This window comes from Anopheles moucheti, chromosome 2, assembly GCF_943734755.1.
Source record: "Anopheles moucheti chromosome 2, idAnoMoucSN_F20_07, whole genome shotgun sequence".
NCBI lineage: Eukaryota > Metazoa > Arthropoda > Insecta > Diptera > Culicidae > Anopheles > Anopheles moucheti.
In genome coordinates this window covers 1,106,224-1,126,915 of record NC_069140.1, presented here as the reverse complement: position 1 = coordinate 1,126,915, position 20,692 = coordinate 1,106,224, and the positions used below count along the sequence as shown (strand labels likewise).

General features: G+C 43.3%; 2 protein-coding genes across 2 annotated transcripts in view; both read right to left on the bottom strand.

The window, feature by feature from the left end:
* Positions 1-4,603, bottom strand: part of LOC128298495 (atrophin-1-like) — a 30,357-nt gene extending 25,754 nt beyond the window's left edge. Inside the window, exon 1 of the mRNA XM_053034245.1 lies at positions 3,357-4,603. Coding sequence (XP_052890205.1) covers positions 3,357-4,603 — 1,247 coding nt within the window. The remainder of the gene's footprint in view (positions 1-3,356) is intronic.
* Positions 4,604-17,324: 12,721 nt separating this feature from the next.
* LOC128298753 (cytochrome P450 4C1-like) lies at positions 17,325-18,527 on the bottom strand. Its single transcript, XM_053034531.1, has 4 exons — positions 18,380-18,527; positions 18,000-18,121; positions 17,494-17,927; positions 17,325-17,445 (listed from the first exon to the last, which is right to left on the bottom strand). Exons 1-4 carry the CDS (start codon positions 18,525-18,527, stop codon positions 17,325-17,327), a joined length of 825 nt encoding a protein of 274 aa, XP_052890491.1.
* Between the last annotated feature and the right edge of the window lie 2,165 nt (positions 18,528-20,692).

Genomic DNA, 20,692 nt, shown 5'->3' with positions numbered 1-20,692 from the left:
CCACCCATTTTTTCGCGCATCCCGATAGCGTGAACTGTTGAAAAACTGTCAGTAATGGTTTCGGCATCGTGCTGGACGACTCAACCGTCGCGTGCAGTGTGCTTTTACCACGATGGGAGCCGATTGTGTGTAAATGTTCGAACATCTTCGTTCGTCATCTCCAAGCCACCATCCGGATCTAATTATCGCTCGATTTCGACGTTCTTTTCGGTCGTTCGGCCGGCAACGGTGGGGAAAAGTCTGCGAAAAGAAAATCGCGCCATGCTAACCCAGAGAGTTGTGGAGCGTAGCGTGCGTAGGCAAAATCGAATAATTCGTACACTTGATCGAGCTGTGCTGGGTATTTTTTTATACGGCTAGTGTTTGTGTTGCTATTACGGTGAAGTGCGTTTGCAATAAGTGAGTTTCTTTTCCCATTTGCCGAAGATTTGGTTGACTGAATGATGGGTGTTGGCCAGTCGGTTTTTTCCCCTGTCCTTCTCTCTTTTCCGATACTACACGATGAACAAGTGAAATCCAGGTTATGGCTGTAAAATTAAACAATTGGGCAGAAACTATCTCTGATGGGCGCAGAAAACAAAAACTGCTAACCCTCACCTAGGTACATTATAAAAATCATCTGCGCGAACTTACGATCAAGCCGGCGGTTTTGATTCATGCATGACTTGGGTGGGCAAACATTTCACCTGCCACGGAGGATGAAAAAACAAGAGCCATTAGCATGTTGTAGCTGGTCAGTGAGGCATTGCAGAACCGTATGACTGATGTGATGTTGGAATGGTGTTGTAGCAGTTTTCACTCCATCTGTTACTTTTCTGCCGCGCATACATATATGCGTCAAAACGCTTGCACTCGGCGTCCAGCAAAGGGAAGGAGAAGCCTGCTGGACGAGCTTCCGCGGCATATGCGATCGATCGGATTGGATGCTTTGGGCCGTGAAAGTAAAAGTTGTTTGCTTTTGGGACCATTCGTCTGCCTTCTTCGTCTGCCGAACCGATTTCCCGATGACGGTGGCTGAGCTCTGTGCTTTCGTCCCGTGAGGTTCATCGCTTGAGAGATTCCTGAGCCATTCCTCGGAGGCGAATTGTTTGCCGATGATGGGATGGGTTATTTTGTTTTTGTTTTCCGTTGGTGAGCATTATTGAGTTGCGCCCGCAAGGGATGAACGATGGCAATTATCGCTCGAAACGATCGTAGAAGGTGCCCTTGACAGAACGTTTTGTTGCGAAGGCAAGGCAGGAACACGACGATTATGGGTGCCTGGGTGGTCAAATAAGCATATCTCGGTTTAGGGCTCGGATTTTCACACAAATCGCTCGATCGGAAGTGACCACCAAAATCGTGAGAATCCATCCAAACAAGGGCTAAATGCGTGGGATTTCAAGAACACTAAAGAACGATCCATGATTAATGATTGAAAATAAAGAGAATGAATGGTAAATTGTTTTGATGTCTGGAGCAGGACGATTAGCAACCATTTAACTCCAAAACATATTAAAATTGTTTAACGTGGTCATCGAAAAACATGTGTCGGTTGTCTTTAAATTAACACACTGCCTTCTCTATTCTGAATAGCTAAAGAGCACTCAATGCTGTAAATAAAACATTGATAACGTATGTAACAAGCACAAACACACGTAAAGTTTGCCTTTGCTTCGCTCCGATGAAGCATGATTTAACCTTTTCATAAATATAAGAACCTCATATTTGCTACCTCTTCAAATCGGTGTCTTAAAAGGCTTGGGGATTGGCATTTGCATTAGCAAATACGAAAAAGCCAAAACATATACAACTGGACGTAAGATGCCTATCAACAACATACGGCCTGCTCAAATGTCATCAGCGCACGCACACGCAATCATGCCTTTGCGTGAAGTGCCTATCGCAGCGTTTCCTACCGTTTGATGGGTTCGTCGCCTGATGTCACTGTTGGAATCTTTCGTTCGAATGATTTGCGTATAATTTCGCCTCTGACGACCCAAGCGGGATGACAGCAGACGTACAAGTGGTCACGTTTTCGGACTTTTTGCAGACGAAAGGGGAGTCTCTACCGCAAAACAATCGAGCCCGGTCGAATCTGGGAACATAATTTACGGTTTTATTGACAGACACGCACCATAAGCGTTTCGAAAAATGAGATAAAGCGACGTGTGAAGTAATGCAGTAAGGTTGCTTGGGCGGTGGTTAGGTGGTGAGGTAAACAGTGTAGAATGGAATGGAGCGATGTTCCTTGCGGATAGAGGTTCGAAGATGGGTATCACCAAATTATCGGCCTTCTCTACGGAATGCGCGTTCGATTTGGCTAATGAACGGATAATGGTTCTATTTATGGCAGCAGCCTATTCTAGAGTTGATTTCAAATGTCCAATCACGAATCGTATTACTATAAAGTTGTTTGGTTGCTAGTCAGGGGATATTAGTGTACGCTGTTGACAATTGCATCGTCGCAAAGTGCTAACCAGTAAAGTGTTGAGTTGTCGACAAGGGATCCACTGGACACAACCGACAGATTAAAGATGGCGAGATGCTAAGTGAATGTTCAACAGTTAGCTGTTTACTGTGAACGTAAGCAAGATATTTACGGCATGGAATATCTGAGAATGATCTATTCGGTGCACAAAATAAAAAAAAAACATGTTATTTGAATGATCCAGCCGTCCATCATCAAAACAAACACCATCCATCTTTTATGGGTCACATTTTGAAGTGGTAAGTTGTTTACATTCGAGTGCAGTTCACTTTTTAGAGGAATATAATTCGATCAACGAATAAGTGGAAGAAAGGCTTGGGAACAGTAGCAACTTGCCCTTGCAGCGTGTTAATCATGCACTCACGATTCAGCCCGGAATGGAACACAACCGACCGCGCTTCCAGTAGACGCAAAGAAGCAACTCCTGTTTCACTTGTTAGATACTGTATGCCATTGCTTTATCATTCGTATTTATCTGCGTCAATTCGAGGGCTCTGCGCACGAAATTTGGGTTATGGGTTCGTGTACGCGTACGGAATAACCGGCGTGAGTTCCGTGCTAAAAGTACGACCGACCTAACACAAACACAAATTTCTGAAGGTACGTCTGAGGTTAGCGGAGCAACCAATAGAGTACCGAAGAAACGGCACGATTCGTAAGCGCACTGGACCAGGGGAACAAAACGTGCACCGAAATCCAGATCGCTCCTAGCTCAGCGATTCGTTTGTATGCATTCCGCGCCAGTTGCCAGCTCAATCGCGATGAAATGAAATGGAATGGAAACCGGCAATGTCAAGTGCGTGGAATTGGAGACGATAGCAAAACGGTGCGCATGGCTCCGATGCGCGAAAGAACTATGGGAATTGGAGGGATTCGGCATGCTTACCTTCGCGTTTGTCTGGGTATCGATTGAGTCCAGCAAACTGGAACATGATTGAAATGTTGATAATTCCTAGCCGTCGGGCCGACCGTCGAACCGCCCGACATTGCGACGGACCCGGTCGTGCCTTGCTGCGAATGGGAGGCTGATGCAGGATGAGCGGTGGCAGCAGCAGACACGGCGGCCTGATGCGCACCGATGGACGATGCACCGGAAGCCATGGCTGCCGCACTTAATCCGTACTGCGGTGGTAATGAGTATAAATTGTTGCGATTGCTGCCACTGGCCGGTCCGACCGTGCCGCCGCCAGTCGCAACCGGGGTCGGTATGTAGCTAAGGTGATGTCCGTGGTGCATCGAGTGCTGTTGCTGCTGCGTTTGGTGATGGTGATGATGCAAGGGGTGATGATGGTGGTGGTGCGACAGCGGATGCAGCGGATGGTGTGGAAGCTGCTGTTGCTGTTGCTGCTGGCTGTGCAGATGATGGTAGTGGCCGGTCATTGGCGCCGGTGCGTGACAATATTTGTAGATGTTGTTCGTCGACAGGGACGCCAATCGGAACTGGTTCAGTGAGGCGGGTGGTTGCGAGACCTGGTGATGCCGTGGATCAACGGTAACGCGCACGAATCGCCCGGCAAGGACATCATGTCCCGACTGACTGCCCGGCGCCCCGACACTGACCGGTCCCGATGCCGCCAGATCAAGATGCAGGTTCACCGTGCTGCCTGGGTCGAGATTAAGATTGTACAGACTGCTCGGACCGTGCGATCCACCCCCGGCACGGTTCACACTGTCCACCGAAGCGGATCGCTTCTGGTAGTAGTAGGAACCGATCGGAGGTGGAGGTGCCCGTGTTTTTATCCGCCGATATCGTATCTGTTGGCCACTGGCAGATGGGGCACTTTTTGGAAGTCCAGTCGGCGGTCGTCCAAGGTTAGTTTTCTCGAGTTTGGTACGCAGTTCCTTCTCAATTTCACCCTCCAGACAGATAATGCTCTCGGGGCCACTATCCTTGGTCGATACTGTGGCGTTTGTTGAATCCTGCGTGGTAGTGGGCGAGGTGCGTCGAGCAATCTGTGTGTGCTGCACTCCATCGCGATCGGTTCGCTGCAGTACGTCGAATGCCGGTGTCGTTTGGGCCGTGACTAGCTCCGAATCGGTGGAGATACGGTCGGGATCACTTTCGAAGCCCTCGTCCAAGGAACGTGTTGGACTCAGGATCGGTTTCGAACGTACTTCGGTCTTGGAGTCCATTGTGGTAAAACTCCCGGCCCCTAACGTATACGCTCTCCTGTTACGTTGCTCTCGAAAATTCACTACGGCTTTGAGGATTTGACTTCACAAATGGTCACTCTTTATTGCCGGAATCACTGTAAATACTTTGCTTGATCATCGTTAAATTGATGCACATGCGCTTGGATCAGAACGAAGAAATCGTGAACTTCACTTGCGATTCACTGTCACTATCACTATATCAGTGTGCCAATGTGAATAAATATGACTGACACTGTTTTGAAAGACAAACCTTTTCGACGGGTTTTGTGATCAATTCATAGGCCCCAACCCCATGTTATGCCCTATCGCGTACACACAAAGTAGCGTTTTCGATCGTTAGCAAAATACCTCCAGCAGCCAAAAGCTTTGCTGTTGAGCATTCACTTCACAAAAAAAAAACAACTCACTTTCGCGCGTATGAACCGACTACACGATCGTGTGAGATACGCACGAGAGCACCATGGGGCCCAATTTGCACATTTGATCGCCGTCACTTTCCTTAAACCATCACTTTCACACAGCGTCTCTAAACGTACCAAGCGCGTTCCAGCCTTCGGGGCGAATGTGTGGTTTCGTTCTGTAGGGCGCGTGATTTTGCGATGTGAGATCGCCGGGAAACACCGAAAACCGAAAAATGTTGCAGGTCGTGAGCCACGGTGCCGTCGCGATGCACACCTTGAGGCTGCTGGAAGAAAACTACTGGTGCTGGCCAACGTGCAAATCCACTTGACGCACCGGAGTTCGGGCCGAATCCCAGAGAGCATTTTAGTGAACGTGTGCCGGCTCGCGAGCGGGGCTCGATCGCAGAGAGACTTGCTCCAACGGCGCATCGGTGGAATGTTTTGAATGCGTGGAAAGGGTTTCTCCCTTGTGGAAAGGGGTGAAAATAAAGAAAAGAAGAGAGCGAGAGAGGGAGAGAGAGTTTGTGCACAAGCGGCGATACATTTATGATGGTGGAAAAAGAATGCTTATCGTTGGGGAACTGGAATGAAGAGGGTGCGATCGCGATGTTAGGGCCAGATAGAAAGCTCGTTGAAAAGCAGAAAACTAAAGTGTAAAAACTGAGAGATAAGCATGAATGGGACTCGGACTCGTATATCCGGGCAACAAGACATATTGATTTGTTCGTTTCATGCTGGAAGCGTATGAATGGACCTCGGAGCAGGTTGATCGACTAGTGAAATTCCTGAGTTCTGGTAACATATCTGGAGCTGATAGTTGAAGCGCTAAGGTACTGGTGGGTTTTGACATTTTTATTGATTTCATACCTCAAAATAGAGGAAATATTTCAAACATCAATATTCTAATCCGATACTTTCCTTAAAATGATTGATTAGAATTTTGTTGTTAAAGGGTCCAGAAGTAAAATTTAGAATCGAAAAAAACAACCAGATTTAACTCAATAAGTATGTTTTAAAGCAAATTAGAAAGAATAATATTAATTATATTTTTTTTGCATTCCAGTGGAACCTTGTTAAGGAACTTGAATATAAACTTGATAAAACCCAACTTGATAATCAACTTACTTTTGAATTGAAAATTTCGCAAAATCTAATCAAGAGGGTGACTTAGGTGGCCGGTGATGAAGATTTTGCGCTTGCAACCGGATCCACATCAACAATGCAACGCCAACGAGACCGATGCCGGGGGCATGTTGAGCATGGCATCAAGGAAAAGCAGCACTCACCATTCCCAAAATCTGAATATTCATTGGGTACGGGTCGCATCAAAACAACGACAACGGGCCATCGGTTTGACATTGGGTGACACTTTAGATGGGCACATCTGCATGATTTTAGCCGTGAGCGGGCCGCTGGTAGAGACCTTGGATTGAATCACCCGCAGAGATCGGGAAATACGAGGAAGCATGTGACAGTGGAACCGATGGGATACGTTTGCGGCAAGGAAGTAAATAAAATTAAAATACTCAAACACCCCCTTAACAAACACACGCACACACAGGGGAGCGTTTGATCGTGTTTTGTGCAAATGTGTTCCGGCGGTTCCAATGAAACATGGAAATAGAACGAAACAGACCCCGAAAAGAAAACGAAACCCATTTCCAATAGGTGTGCTGTCGTGCATGATGGTGTGATGACTTTCCATTACACCGTGCTCATCGACCCAACCGAAACGCTCATCAATACGGGTTGATCAGAAATTGAGGAAATTGATTTTTTTACACTCTTGTCACATGGATGGTGTTGTCGCTTGACAAGTGCTGACACGTGGGAAATGTGAAAAAATATGCCTGACCAAATCGGAAATGGGCGTTGGCGTTTGTACGAGGTTTTGGAAAGGAAAAGTGATTGAAATTGAAAGTGGAAGATGCTTGAGGTAATGATAAGGCGTTCTTCAACACTCTGGGAACGATGGGTGCCTTGGAGATTCAGTTGAGGAAATAGCCTCGTCAAAAAGATGTGTACCAGAATTTATGAGGTTTTCATCAGTATTATTAGCTATTTCACTTTCTCCTACGTAGAGTTCAGATTGTTTTACGGTTAGTGGATAACATGATCCAAATATACCACCAAACAACCTATAAGCACTGTTAAAAATCTTTCATCCGCGAGGGAAAAGTGAAATCTATCGCTTTTCCTCACTAATCACCGCTAGATTTAACTGACCCTGAGAGCTGCTTGAAATGTATTTTCTTCTGAGACGTTTTTTTGTGTGATTCTAATTAAAAACATTCAATTCCCTTAGTGTGAAATTCAACCTTTTCTTGGCTATTCTCTCTTTCTCCATTTTGAAGTAACATTTTGTGCGTTTAGTATATCTTTGCTTTAATTTTTCCTTTGCTTGGGAGAACGATGATGGCAGCTAATTGAAAGTTAGTGGGGAGAAATTTCATATTGTCCACAAATTCGTGGGTACTCCAGTACGAGAACCGTTGCGGTAGGGTAAAATGTTTGATTTCCAGCCAATGTTCCCACACACAACTGTTGAAGATTTTCCCGGCCCGTGACGCTGTGCCGGGGTTTCGTCGGGTCTGTCGGGACAATCAATTAGGCACCCCGTTTACAGGCCCTTGTAGTGCTCGTTAATAAATCATGCAAACATTATGATAGCTTCGGCAGCTTCGACTTTCTTCAGGTCGACTGTGTTTGATACAAGTTTACTTTTCTATCACCGGATGGCGCAATGAGAGGAAATGCATTGCGCGGGAAGCAAACACATTCCACAATGGGTAATTGAATTCTACACGAGGACAAACTAAAGTTTGTTGCCGAGCGTGTTTCCCAGCTGGTTTGTTTTTGTAGACAGCAATACTGATCGATAGGATCAATGATCGCACAACGGTGGAATAGTTATGAGAGACACCTGCCGAGCTTTGCGGAATTCGCGACCTATCAAACGCAATCCACAGGAATCACTCTCCCTTTCAGCTGCACGGGATGTAACGGGCACCATTCGAAGGTTTCGAAATTGTCCAAGGTTGCGAGATTGTATTGCTTTCCCCGGCAGCCGGGAATCCGAAACGACAGGAACATGGTGGCAAACGGCAAAAACTCGGCATGCGCTATCAGCGTCCAACTCGGATTGCCGCGATGAGTAATGAGGGAAACGATTTTTAATGGCATACAGGTCGAGTTTCTTCCCTGCTGATGTTTGTGCGCGTCTACCACAGCGGCACCTTTTATTCCGCAAAACGGACAACTGGCAAACTTTCTTTGGAGGGGAAGCTTATGTTGTGTTTTGTTGTTTTTCGTCAGTCCATCCTGACCCCCGTTTACGAATCGTCTTCAAATTTTCTGCACGTCCGCTGGCACGATCTTCCCGCTTTGGGGCAATGGAAGCTTTGCGATGAAATGTCAAGCCGGTCTTCCTGAGCACGATCGCCATGGTGGTATCGCTGTGGCGGTAACGAGGAAGTGACATTTACCGAATGATGCTACGGGGCTCGTATGAGCGGAACAGGATGAATCCTAGAGATCACGAAGGAAACCATGGCGAGCGTAGCAATCGTGGGGCGCCATACGGCCACATACACATCTCCAAGGGGCACGTTCCATGGACGAAACAGTTTTGCCGTTTATTAACTTCCCGCTCAGCAATCAGTGTTTAAGATTTTGTTTGTTCCGTTTCTAAAGTCTTAAACCATTGTTTTGCTTCACTGATGTACCATCTGCGTTCGGTCAGCGATCAAACGAAGCAATGATGCACTTTCACCCAAAATCAAAAGCAGCGAGGAAACTTCATTACGAATATTTAAGACGCAGGTGTCATGCAGACACACCAACTTCATCTAATGTTTGGAAGAAGGTTCCCAAAAATAAACTGTCCAGTAGGTATGTGTCCCGAAGGTGCCAGAAATGAAGACTTATGAATGTTTCATGCTGGAAAGATCAGCGGTAATGGTGACCGATAGTGTAGTTTAGAAGCGTTCCAGCAACACTAGCCGATTCCGGACAAACAATAGCTAGGGAACGCAGCAAAGCGCAGAGGGAATGATTTAAGCAAACATGGGTAAGCACTTTGGCAAACGGTTTCACCGGCGTTCTGTCAATAAATTGGTTAACTGGCGTATTATGAAGAGGAAGTTGTTGATCGTATCGGATGGTGTGTGAAAAGTGTGTTGGAAAGTCTGAGTGAACGCTGAGCTCTTGCTCTTGCTTGATCCAAATGATATTTTCAGCAGTGATAAAATGACTGTGCAACCTGTCTTTCTTGAAGGTTGCAAATTTACCATCCAACAATTAGTTCACTGTACCTATTATGCCACAATTGATAACAGTTTGGCGATCAGGCAAATAGCATATTCCGTACCAGCGTTCAGGAAGTCCGTAAAAGGAAAGAATTGAGCAGATACTGTCCGGTTTTGTAGCCGGTCCGTATATTGCCCTTTTCTTAGTGCAGTGTTCATTTTCTGGTTCGAATGTGTCCATCGGGCTAGTCGGGGCGTATATCAGACAAATGTGCAATAATGTCCTTGAAAGCGTATGGTGGTTCAGGATTCTGCAGCATTGAACAAGTTGAACTTGCACTGGAACCGGGCCCTCAGTGTAGTTGAGCAATCTGCGAAAGTCGTCCTGAAGATCGTGGAAGCGAACCTCCACCACGGTGTGGAGATTGTGGCACAACAAGAGGGCAATGTTTGGAACGCACAAAAAGTGGTCTGGTTAGTGCTTGAAGGAAGAATTATCATAAATTAAGGAGCCCTAGACCGTCTCTCTGTAGTTCCGTACCAGGGGTTGGTGATAACTTGATACACGAGGACGAATATGCTAGACAGATGATTATCGAGCATCGTGACTTATAGCACAAGATTGATAAGTGATAAGGGAATAAATTTTAATTGATATTAATTACTCGGGGAATGCTGAGCAACTACAGTTTATACAACTACTGTTAGCATTTAATGAATACTTGTTACTATACTTGGTTACTTTTAAATAGAATTGTCAATCGCGTATCATAAATTTTAAGAATCAGACTCAAAAATATCTAAGAAGTGTAATAAATATATTGAAGAGTTGGTTTGATGTATTGTATTAAAAACCCAATAAATTTTCAGTAACTAGCAAAATTCTCAAAGGTAATTATTCTATCCAAGATTGAGTGCATAATTTAACGCTGTTATACAATTTGTTCTATTGCTTTAAAGGGTGATATAGGTACTTCAGATATAAATAGTAGATTATTTTCAACACAATTAGCACAAGAACATTTAGACTATTCGTAAAACCGTCAGGAACATTTCATTGCCCATCAACAGTTAAACGAGCATTTTGTTTTGTTACAATTCACGATAACATGATGTGTTTTAGCACTCCCTTGTTCTTAACGTCTCCGGTGCTAACGGGGCGCTTACGTAGATGCTAAATGGGTCATAACTCTCCGCCACTGATAGCCATTAGCCCTTTTTGCCTAGTGCCGTTCGTGCCGTCGCTTGTCTGCTCTGCTCCTTGGTTCACCCTCTGAAAGGTTTTTGGACATATTTAGTCGCAACAAATTATTAGCGATATGTTGCTGCAATGAGTTTCCGTGATAGTGATCTCGGTCGCTTTTTCCACCATTCTCGTTGGGTGCTTTGGAATTCTTAGTGTACGTGGGTTGAGGAACCTCCGGCAAGCAAATGCAGCTTCCTGGCGTGGTGAGTGAAATTTTGTGTCCGCAGGTTGTGTGTCGGTATGTCGAAAATACCACCGCTCTTCCGGATGAAGTGAGCCCGCGAACCTGGTGAAGAAACATTTTCCATCACACCATTTGGGTGGTTTTGTAGAAGAATTTGCCTGCTGGCTTGAATGGCGGAAGTAGCAGCAGAAGAACAAAAGAAGATCTTACAGGGCTTCGTAGGAGGATGAAGGTGCGCTCCTAGGTAAAGCAATAAACCAAAAGCTAAGTGAAGCTAATGGGACCCAATTAAGGGGTTCAACGGGTTCAGTGGATCGTCATCATCTTTCGTTTGTCGTCGTTGTCGTTGACGTCGGTGGCGTTGGGGCTCGATGAAGCGATCACCGCCGGATCCCGCCGGTCCCGGATCCCCGATGGGTTCTAACTCGCGAGTTTAGTAGGCCTGTAGAACACGGTTTTGCTTTATATTTGATCGCCGGAATGGCCATTTGATGGGTTTTGCGGTTGTTGTTGGGTCTTTTTGTTCTCTCCTAAAATCCCGGACCCTAACGGGATCGCCATACGCCGGAATCTGTCCAGCAGAGGATGTCCAATTGGCCGAGGTCAACGCCGCAAACGGGAAAATGTCGAAAGTAATCATATCTACGGCGTGATCGTGAAGGGATCTTTGCTGATGCGCCCGGGACAGAAGGTTGGGAAGAGACGCAAAATTCCTAAGATCAATTTTCATGTTTGCCATTTCTGCTACCATCCCGGCCGCAAACCGCTCCAATAAGCAAGCAAAACGGGCAGGTTTTGAATCAACGGTTGGGCTGGAACTCTATAGGGCAGATATGCGTTTGTGTGATCGAAATTCGATTCGTGTGATTAGCGATCGGTTTGGTGGTGGTTTGTAATGAAACACGCCCTAACCATAGGGTTGACACAATGCTAACATTTGCCCAAGGCACAGGTTTCCAGCGATGGGTTGCATTTGATTGTTTCGTCAGCCGTATCATAACGGATGCACCTTCTCCTTGAGGTGTCAAATGACAAAATGACGACAACGCCGACAGACTGTTTACACTTACGCCTGTGGTATTTTGCTTACGGTGATCAGGAGCGTATGACCTATCGTTTCACTTTCATTTTATAGTTGGCCTTCGAAATCGCTCAGTTGATTGCTTCACGGATTGAATGAATGATTACATACATGGGTACAAATCGGTGAAAAGTACTGCAAATTCAGACAGTTAATATAAGCTGTTCTGGGAAAGATATAAAATTTATTAAAAATGTGTCCACATCTAAATAAGTTTGCTTGTCTACTCTTCAACTTAGCGCTAGAAAGGATCATCTCGTGCTCAAAATGATAAACTTCAGGGTTCATGTTTTGCAATTCAATCCAGATCCTAAAATAAGTTGACGACATAGATGGAAAAAATTAAGATAATATATTTTGAGGACTACTGCAGCAGACCAATACCAAGAAGCGGCCGTAGCGTTTTATAAACAAGCAATTAAACATTATTTTGATAATGATCAAATTATCTTATATTTAAAAATCTATTTTTGAAAATTCGTCTTCGGCTACTTCACGTAGGGAAATCAGAATTTATAGTTCTACGTAACAACAGCAAAAACTAAGTTCGAGAGTAATCAAATAAATTCCATTTTTTGTAATGCCACACTGCATCAGCTTCTTTTGGCTGTTGCCGGTCAATGAGGTAATATATCTCGCATTTTTTATTCTTAGAACAAGCATAAAAGAACAGTTGTACTGTGAAAGGGCGTGCGCAAAGGGACTTGTGCGGGCAGAAGCGCTTAAGCTAATGATTGCCGAGGTTCAGAAGGAACGGCATATGTAGAACGGTACCGATTGCGGTACCGGAATGGTTCACCGATAAGCGCGAACAAAAAAAACCCAACCAGGAGTGCTTATCTTTACCGCGAAAAAGGCCACCACCAGAGTATTAAATTGCCCGGAACGGTGCACAACTTCAAAGTGTGAGTTGCAGTTTATGATGCGCCATCGCCATTGCAGTATTGCTCGCCCTTGGAGATGCTATTAAAAGTGAAAATTGGCAAGGTGCGTTTTTCAGCCTGTTAGTCTGCAGGCTCCCGATTGTAAGGTTTGGGCCGTTTGTCAGCGCGGTCAGTCGCGATTGCAGTACCGTTGGTTTTAGCAGGAAGCTTTTCGCGTGAGATCGCTGTTCGATCTCATTCTTTCGTCCGCCTGTACGATTCGAAGTACGTTTTTCACGCCTCGGATGCATATATGTATACGTTGCCTACCTGGTGCAAGCGGACTCATCCGCTCCGTGTCGGCAACCCTGTATGATAAATGTAGAAGCATTAATAATTCACCACTTCCTAGTGCTTTCCTTCTCTGGGCGCTGGTCGGAATGGGTGGTAGTCGTGGTGCGGCAGCATAATAATACTAGCCGGGGCCGAGGTCAATCGTCCGAAAAGGCGGTGGTACTCGCGACCGAGAATCACACCGCACGGGATGCGGATTGTATTCTGCTGGCATTCCAATCCATTCCATTCGTCCTGATGTTCGAATGCATTCAAGAATCGGAGAGTCCGGATCCAGTGATCGTGTGAACGGCCGACAAGCGTCTAGCGCTGCGAGTGGAGCTCAAGTGCAGTCTGGAGAGGATGAAAGGTGCAAATGCAGCTAGCATGCGATGCTGCACCTAATTCAATCAAGATCTCATTTGTTTGTACCCTGTCCGCGCCGGCACCCGTAACAACGTTCCGTAGCGAGAACGCCTGCTGAACGGAACGGGCCTGGCCGAAACGCAATTCAGGTCAGCCAGACAACCGCGTCCGAACTAGCCTACGGGAAAACCGGCACTGGTACCGGCGCGGCGTGGCGGTCGCAAGAACCGCCCGGTCATAGCCGGCAGTGACCGTCCCGGCTGAACTCCTTCGCATTTCTCGCTCAATCCCAATGGGAACGCATTTCTCAGCGCGACCCTGTACTGCACTTACATAACACTGCACTTTTCCACCGAATGAGCTGGCCTCCTTCTGGAACACGTACTACATCCCAAGTGCCGCTAGCTGCTAGTGTGTGCTTTTGCGCACTCCAGAAAGAAAGCTTTTGACCAAACGAACGGCAGTGATCTGTGCAGTGCAAGATTGGAGAGTTTTCACGTAGTAGTTCAGATCTTTTGCTCTGTTTTCTCTAAATGAAGAATATTTTTGAAGAATGCTCTAGGTAAAATATTGGGCAAAATATGGTGTAAGCAATTTCTGAGCGGCAATTGAATTATAAATGGTTTTTTAAAACATTTTACGTGAAGATTACGTACGGGTACGTGTGCAATATCATCAAATCTTGATCGTCCTGTTTGTATAGCCATTATATTGTATCTATAAATGATTCTTCTCGGACCGTCTATGCTTTAGATCTAAACGATCTCGATATCTGCGATTAGAGTTTCTATAATGCTGAAAGCCCTTGAAGAACAGAGAGTTTTCTCGAGATAGGAATTCTGACTTTATCAGATCTTTTCCTTGAATTAATGTTGTAAATGATCACTCATAAGCTTAGGTACAATATAATTATTAAGAAATCCATCCTTCAGGCATTCTGATAAAAGACTTGTTTAAATCATGCCCAATGCAATATTACAATGATTGAACATGGGATCATAATAGATCCTCCTTGTGGTAATTTTTTTCTCGAATGTTTATTTTCCAAACAGCACGCTAATGAAAACGTAAAGCAAACGTACCCGTTTCTCCGACACAACCTTTGTACATCCTTTTTACACCACCCAGTATATGCTCTTAATTACTTTGACCCTTTCTCAGACCACTGTTGCGCAATAACATCATTAGCTATAGCATGGAGCGCATCCACGCAACTACAGGAACACAGGTGCGTCGGCTCTTTTCATAGTAGCTTTACGCAGATTGATGTAGTATTTGCTCATTTAATTTCTTTTTTGTGTGAGCTTCTACTAATACCCTTAGTGTTCACACATTGCCTGCTTTTCGAATAATCGTTTAACGGAGTTTTTTTGCTACACATCATCGTTTATCCATCGGTTTGGCAACGCAGCCAGCTGTTGTGGTTGGTGGTTTGTATTAGCAAACGTTAATCTATTGAGCAGCTCGCGTTATTGGAGCGTTCGGGGCATGTCCGAACTTTTCTCAATATTTCGTTACATATTTTTCGATGTTTGTTGTGTGTTTCAAACCTACCTGTCGGACAACTTCTGCCGGCTAGTAGTTAGCTAGCAAAACCCTATGCTTTCCTTCACAAAACGGTTGGTTTATTTCTACGTTTTGTGACCGGAGTTTATATGGGATTTCGATTTTTTTTCGTCTTGCGTCTACACCACTGTGGATGCATCTCTTGTTTTGTTGTTTAGCTGTTTCACTTTCGTTTCTTCATTTATTTTTCCCTCCTTCATTTCGTTCCCCATACGACTTCATCGGTTGCCAGGCAGCTAGTCATCGAAACGGTTAATTGCACATTGTTGATGCATATGTTAGCGCCGAGGGTGTCGGTGAGGTTTTGCCATTCCGAGCGCATTGCTTACAGCAAGAAAGTGGAAAAAATCGAGCGAAATGATCTTTGAAACGTGTTTGAAGATGGTTAAAAGAGCATTTTGGGGTCTTGGTAAACAAATAAACAGTCTGCGAATACGAAATTGACGTGTTAGTTCCATTTATGCAGTATGCGATGGTTCTTTTCAGCTTTTGCGAAAACTCCGGCGCAGTGGTTATGTGTATTTGGGTTTAGCTTGAACCGTTCGTCGTGAGAAGTCATTTTTTTGCAATTAAAAATTGGCGCTCTGGGCAAATAACAAAATCTATCATATTGGATGCGTTTGTAGCACACTCCAGCAAAACACTCGGTTTGGTTCTCGGTTAAAATATGTAACCGAAATGTGTGTCAAATCGGTGGTAGTGGTTTGCTGCAGCTCGGTGTATGAACGAGCTTATCTTTGCAATTGCAGCTGCATCCACATGGTAACACGTCTGTCACCGATTTTCTCATGACCTTCCCTAGCGACATGACGCAGTAAATTGTATTGTTTTCTTCGTCAGTGGTAGTTTTCATCTGATGTGTGCTTTCTTTTCGTCGCTGCGATGCAAGTGTGCCGGAGGCAGTGCGTATATTGTTGAATGTGACTTATTTTGTGACTTACAGCGCGTATGCACGGTTGTAGTGTATGCCACAGTTGAAAGCCGAGCGAACGCGTGGTAGTGGTAATCTGATAAATGCTGGTTTCGAGGAAAAAGAAACTGGATCATGCTGGCAACGTGCACTTGTGCAACAAATCAGATCATCATCCGATTAGCTTAACATGTCTCATTGCATGGTGTTCCCAAATTTGGTCCGTTTGGGCTTTGATAAAGCATAACAGGTAAGTTAAAATGGGTTAGTGCTTACTTAAATTACTGAATGTTAAAGTTTTTTGCTTTTACCTGTTACCCCTTTCTAGTATTCCGTACTCTGAACGAAAATCAATAACTATTTTTTAAAGAATATAATTAGGTCGGAACAGAAAAGAAGAGTAAACATCAAAATAAATAAAATGAAAGTTAGAGTTAATGTATTTTCTTCCTCTTTATCGGAGCAATATCCTCATGCTTAATGCTGGCTTGGTGTAGCAGACTTTATTTACCCATAGTAGGATAGCCTCAGCACTGTTCCGACCAATTTAGTGCGGATGCAGTATTAATTCATCATATATTCAAGCTTAAATCTCAGGCAAATGCATGATCGCCCAGATAAGTTATTTTAACTGGTGAGCCTCTTTTTTATCAAAATAATTGTTAGGGGTAAACTATTTTACCTTTGTTGATGTATGAGTTACATATCTATTCTTTTGCAGGTACTACAGGTATACTAGCAGGAAAATAGTAAAACATTTTCCAGACCTTCGAAAATGTTTAATGACCATGAAACGCTTAAAACACTAGGTTGATCAAGTGTTGGCTTTAGTTAGAGACACATTGTAAATTAAATATTTTTATGAAACTTACAATGAAAAGACAAGAATACAAAGTTCAACTTTAGTTGTCGATTTAATTTTTCCATGAAGTTTCGCGATTTTCTTTCTCCTGCACAAAATCCGATGATGAAACCATGTTTGTGTTTAAACCACTGTAACTAAAGGAAAGTTGACGCCATGTATTGCGCTTTGCCTAACCACAGGCGTTGTTATTTTTCGTAAGGCAGGCTACCTCGAAAATTCAACAGTGCTTAAAATTCAATTAAACAATTATTTGTATTATTTTTTTTTTTTGATTCAATCAAGTTACACTCGTAATATGTTCGAATATTACCAATTTATTTTTTTACATACTGTTCTTTTGACATTCTGTACTAAATCGGTGAGAAACAATGCAATGATTGTGATTGCAGAAGTTAAATCTAGTGGTTATTGTTGCCTGATTTCATGTTCATATAGACTTTAGTTATTGTTAAATAGTTAATGAGGTATATTGAGTAATAATATGACACAAAACGTTCGCTCGCTATATCAGAGTAATTCTGAGTAGTTCAATATTGCATTAAGAATAAGTTACTTTATATTAGAATATTAAATGCGGTTAGATACCCACTGAACTCTACAATACTGCTTATTTCAATTAAAGTCAGAGTCAACCTTTTTCACAGGGAATCTTTCGTTCTACGTTTTATGCATATCTGGTGTCCTACGCCAGTTTTGAGCGTAACTGCAAACGACAGTTTTAACGAATCGTTAACAGAGAGCGGAGTGGACAGCACATATCTGTGGAGCACTTGAGTGACCATAATTATCATTGAGAACATGGCATACCGATATCCAATGCAGTTTCTTGGTCCACCGCCAAACGGAATGTAGCTAAAGGGATGCTGTTGCCGAGCATCATAAGTTGCAGGGTCGAAGCGATCAGGATCGAACACATTTGCTCGGTCTCCCCACAGCTCCTTGCTGCGATGCACATGCATTATATTCATGAGCAGCGTTACTCCCGGCGGGATAACGACATCACCCAGCTTAACCGTCTCGATCGTTTCTCGTCCAACAAGCGGAGCTACCGGAAACAGTCGCAATGTTTCTTTGATCACTTGCTCCAGATAGTTTTGGGCGGATATCGTTTCGAAGGATATATTCAAAGAAGAGTCTCCGTAAATCGAGCGGATTTCTTCGCACACACGGTCCTGTATATCGGGATGCATTGCCAGTTGTAGCAGGATGTAGGCCACTTGATTGGCGGATGTTTCACTACCCTGGAAGGGGAATACATGTTAGAAGAAACAACAAGGAAAGGCCCTGTAATTATTGATAATGAAACTACATACAGCTCCTATGATCGTATAGATATGGTTTTCGATCTCTTGCATTGCTAGATCTTCATCACCACGTTTTGTGTTCAACAGTTGATCCAGAAACACCAGTGGTTTACGAAACTGTTCCTCATTTTCTGTATGAAGTTTGTCCAATCGTTCTTTTACAATTTCCTCGCGTCGTCCGTATAAGATCTGTTGTTGAAGTACATAAATCCCTTGTAAAATCATTTCTGTTTTGATCATTTCATCACTTACGGGATCTACCACACGTTGTAATTTGATGCGGAGTTTCTGCATTTCTCTGTACCGTTGTGTCATGGTAAATAGCAAATCACTGTAGAGCAATACATTAAACAGGCGGCTGCTCATAATAGAACATATCTTTTCAATACCACCGCAAACATCCTGTGCATGCGGATCATCCGTAATGTCACTTTTGAGCGAACTGGCACACACCATCTCCAGCGTACATTGGGCGGTATAATGGAGCATATCAAATGGTTTAGGGCTGTCAACCTCCTTAGCCATACGTTCTACCATATCTTCCGAGCAACGACTAAATATCGATATGAAGCTGATCAAGATGCGTTGATTAAATGCAGGGTTCAACATCTTACGGTACAGCTTCCAATCTGCATCTGTAAAAACAACAGCAACGTGTCTACACCAATGACATCAATCTGTGATAGTAAGACTTACAACGAGACGATATGAGTCCATAATCCATCTCGAGAAAACGATAGAAAAAAGCCTTATCCTGGCATGCTCTACTTGTAAGAGCTTGTTGGATAAGATCCGGATGTGATAGACACAGTACAGTTTTCGATCCTAAGGATATTTTGAACATCCTATCGTATTTGCGAAACCACTCGTTGATTGCACTGAACGTTTGTTCTTCGGAGCGCATAAATAAGTGTGTAGAACCGATAATAGGGTACGATCTTGGTCCTGGAAGATCTTTCGCGAATAGTCCACTATCTCTTGATAGCTTACACCAGTATATAACTAATCCAAGCACCACGATGATCGCCGGTAGGAAAAACATGATCACTCCGTTCAGTTCAAACGCTAATCACAAACTAACGAAAAAGAATGTAGAGTGTGCACTTGAAATTGTGCTGTAAACCTTCACTGTTTTAATGTTCCCACATTTGGTTAATGTCACAGCTCCAGAAATCAAGATTAAGTACCATCGCAAAAAAGGTCATATAAGTTGTTGGTGCTGTTAGTGCGCATCGGAACTGAGATTTTTTTCCATCTCATTGAATTGAAGGCTAGCCAGTATAACTGAGGAGTTATTCAATATTGTTTTTACTAGTAACATTTGTTGTAAAGTTGAAACCTCTAAAGGTTTTGTATTCATTCTAGTTTCTAATATAAATTCATGGAAACGGGTCTATTCATACCAATAGCAACTTTTGTTGATTGTTGTAGTTGAAGAAATATTTTATTGTGATCTGTAATATATTTAGCAGTGCTCAGTTGTTACAATTTGAATGAATGTTTTAAATTATTGCACGTATGATAAGGGTCATGTCGAATTGTTCATTCGCATACGTAAGGATTGACGAAGAAGTATTAAAAAATGTGTGCCATCTATTTTAAAGTACGCTGCTTGTTACACTATTACAAATACACGTCTAATGATTGCACGTCATTGCAAAGAGCAATGTTCTCTCAAGAAACTGTTTACGTCACAAGATTTGGGCATCAGGGATTATTTCTACCATTCCTCTGACGGCTGTTTTCAAGAAAAAAGTTACTGACATATTAAAGCCGTTTAAGTGCTTTTCGGATTCAGTAAATAATCGTATGTGGGTAGCGATACATTCGTCATCATGAGACATGGGAAATTGTACTAATTCTGAAAGAAGAGATGTGTGTTAAAGAAGACATGAGTAAACAAACATGTTTTGATAGGAAACAGTAGGCTGACGTGTATGAAATAAAAAGATATGCGATAAAGTACCAAATTTGATGAACTATGGATCATTAAAAAAATGTTAGATGGTTTTATGTTTGAACAAATTATATTTTAGTACAAATGAAGAAACGTATTCAATATTTGCTGAAGGAAATTAGTACTTGCCTACAAACAGGGGTAATAACGATTATCGTTTATAGCAACCAACATAGGGTGGAAACATAAATTCGAAGAGTTTACCCTATTCTTCAAACAAAAGTTGCAAGAGAAGCCCTTGGAGACGCTTCAGTGAAGAAGTGCGAGTTGACCTTGTAAACGAAAAAATGTCCAATGTCTTAAGCTTTCTCATGCTTTTTCTATAATAGTTTTTTAACACTCACCCCTTGTAACACCACGTGTGATCGTAATCTTCTTCCGGCGCTGAACTATCTTGAATCCGAAAAGCCAACGACATCCCGTGTGAACACATCAATAGACTTCCACGCACTGTTGATCATAGAGTCTCTAGGTTGAGATAATGCCAAGCTAATGCCTATTCATGCGCCTGAATTATATTGTAAAAGCAAAGCTATAATTTCACTTATTTTAAGTTACACTACTGCATGATATTTAATGATGAAATTTGGATGAACATAATATTGACATTATTGAGATCTAGTAAATAATATGAAGATTGATTTTATTTAGTTCGGCCAGGCCGTGCTTTTGCGAACCAAAATTGATAACATGACATAAAACAATAGTATGATCTATTTTAAATTGATTATACGACTGAAACCCA

Coding starts and splice junctions, on each gene's coding strand:
- LOC128298753 (XM_053034531.1), bottom strand. CDS start 18,527: ATGGTAGAACGTATGGCTAAGGAGGTTGACAGCCCTAAACCATTTGAT. Junction 18,122..18,379: donor TGCACAGGATGTTTGCGGTG/GTATTGAAAAGA, acceptor AACTTCATACAG/AAAATGAGGAACAGTTTCGT. Junction 17,928..17,999: donor TCTATACGATCATAGGAGCT/GTATGTAGTTTC, acceptor TTCCCCTTCCAG/GGTAGTGAAACATCCGCCAA.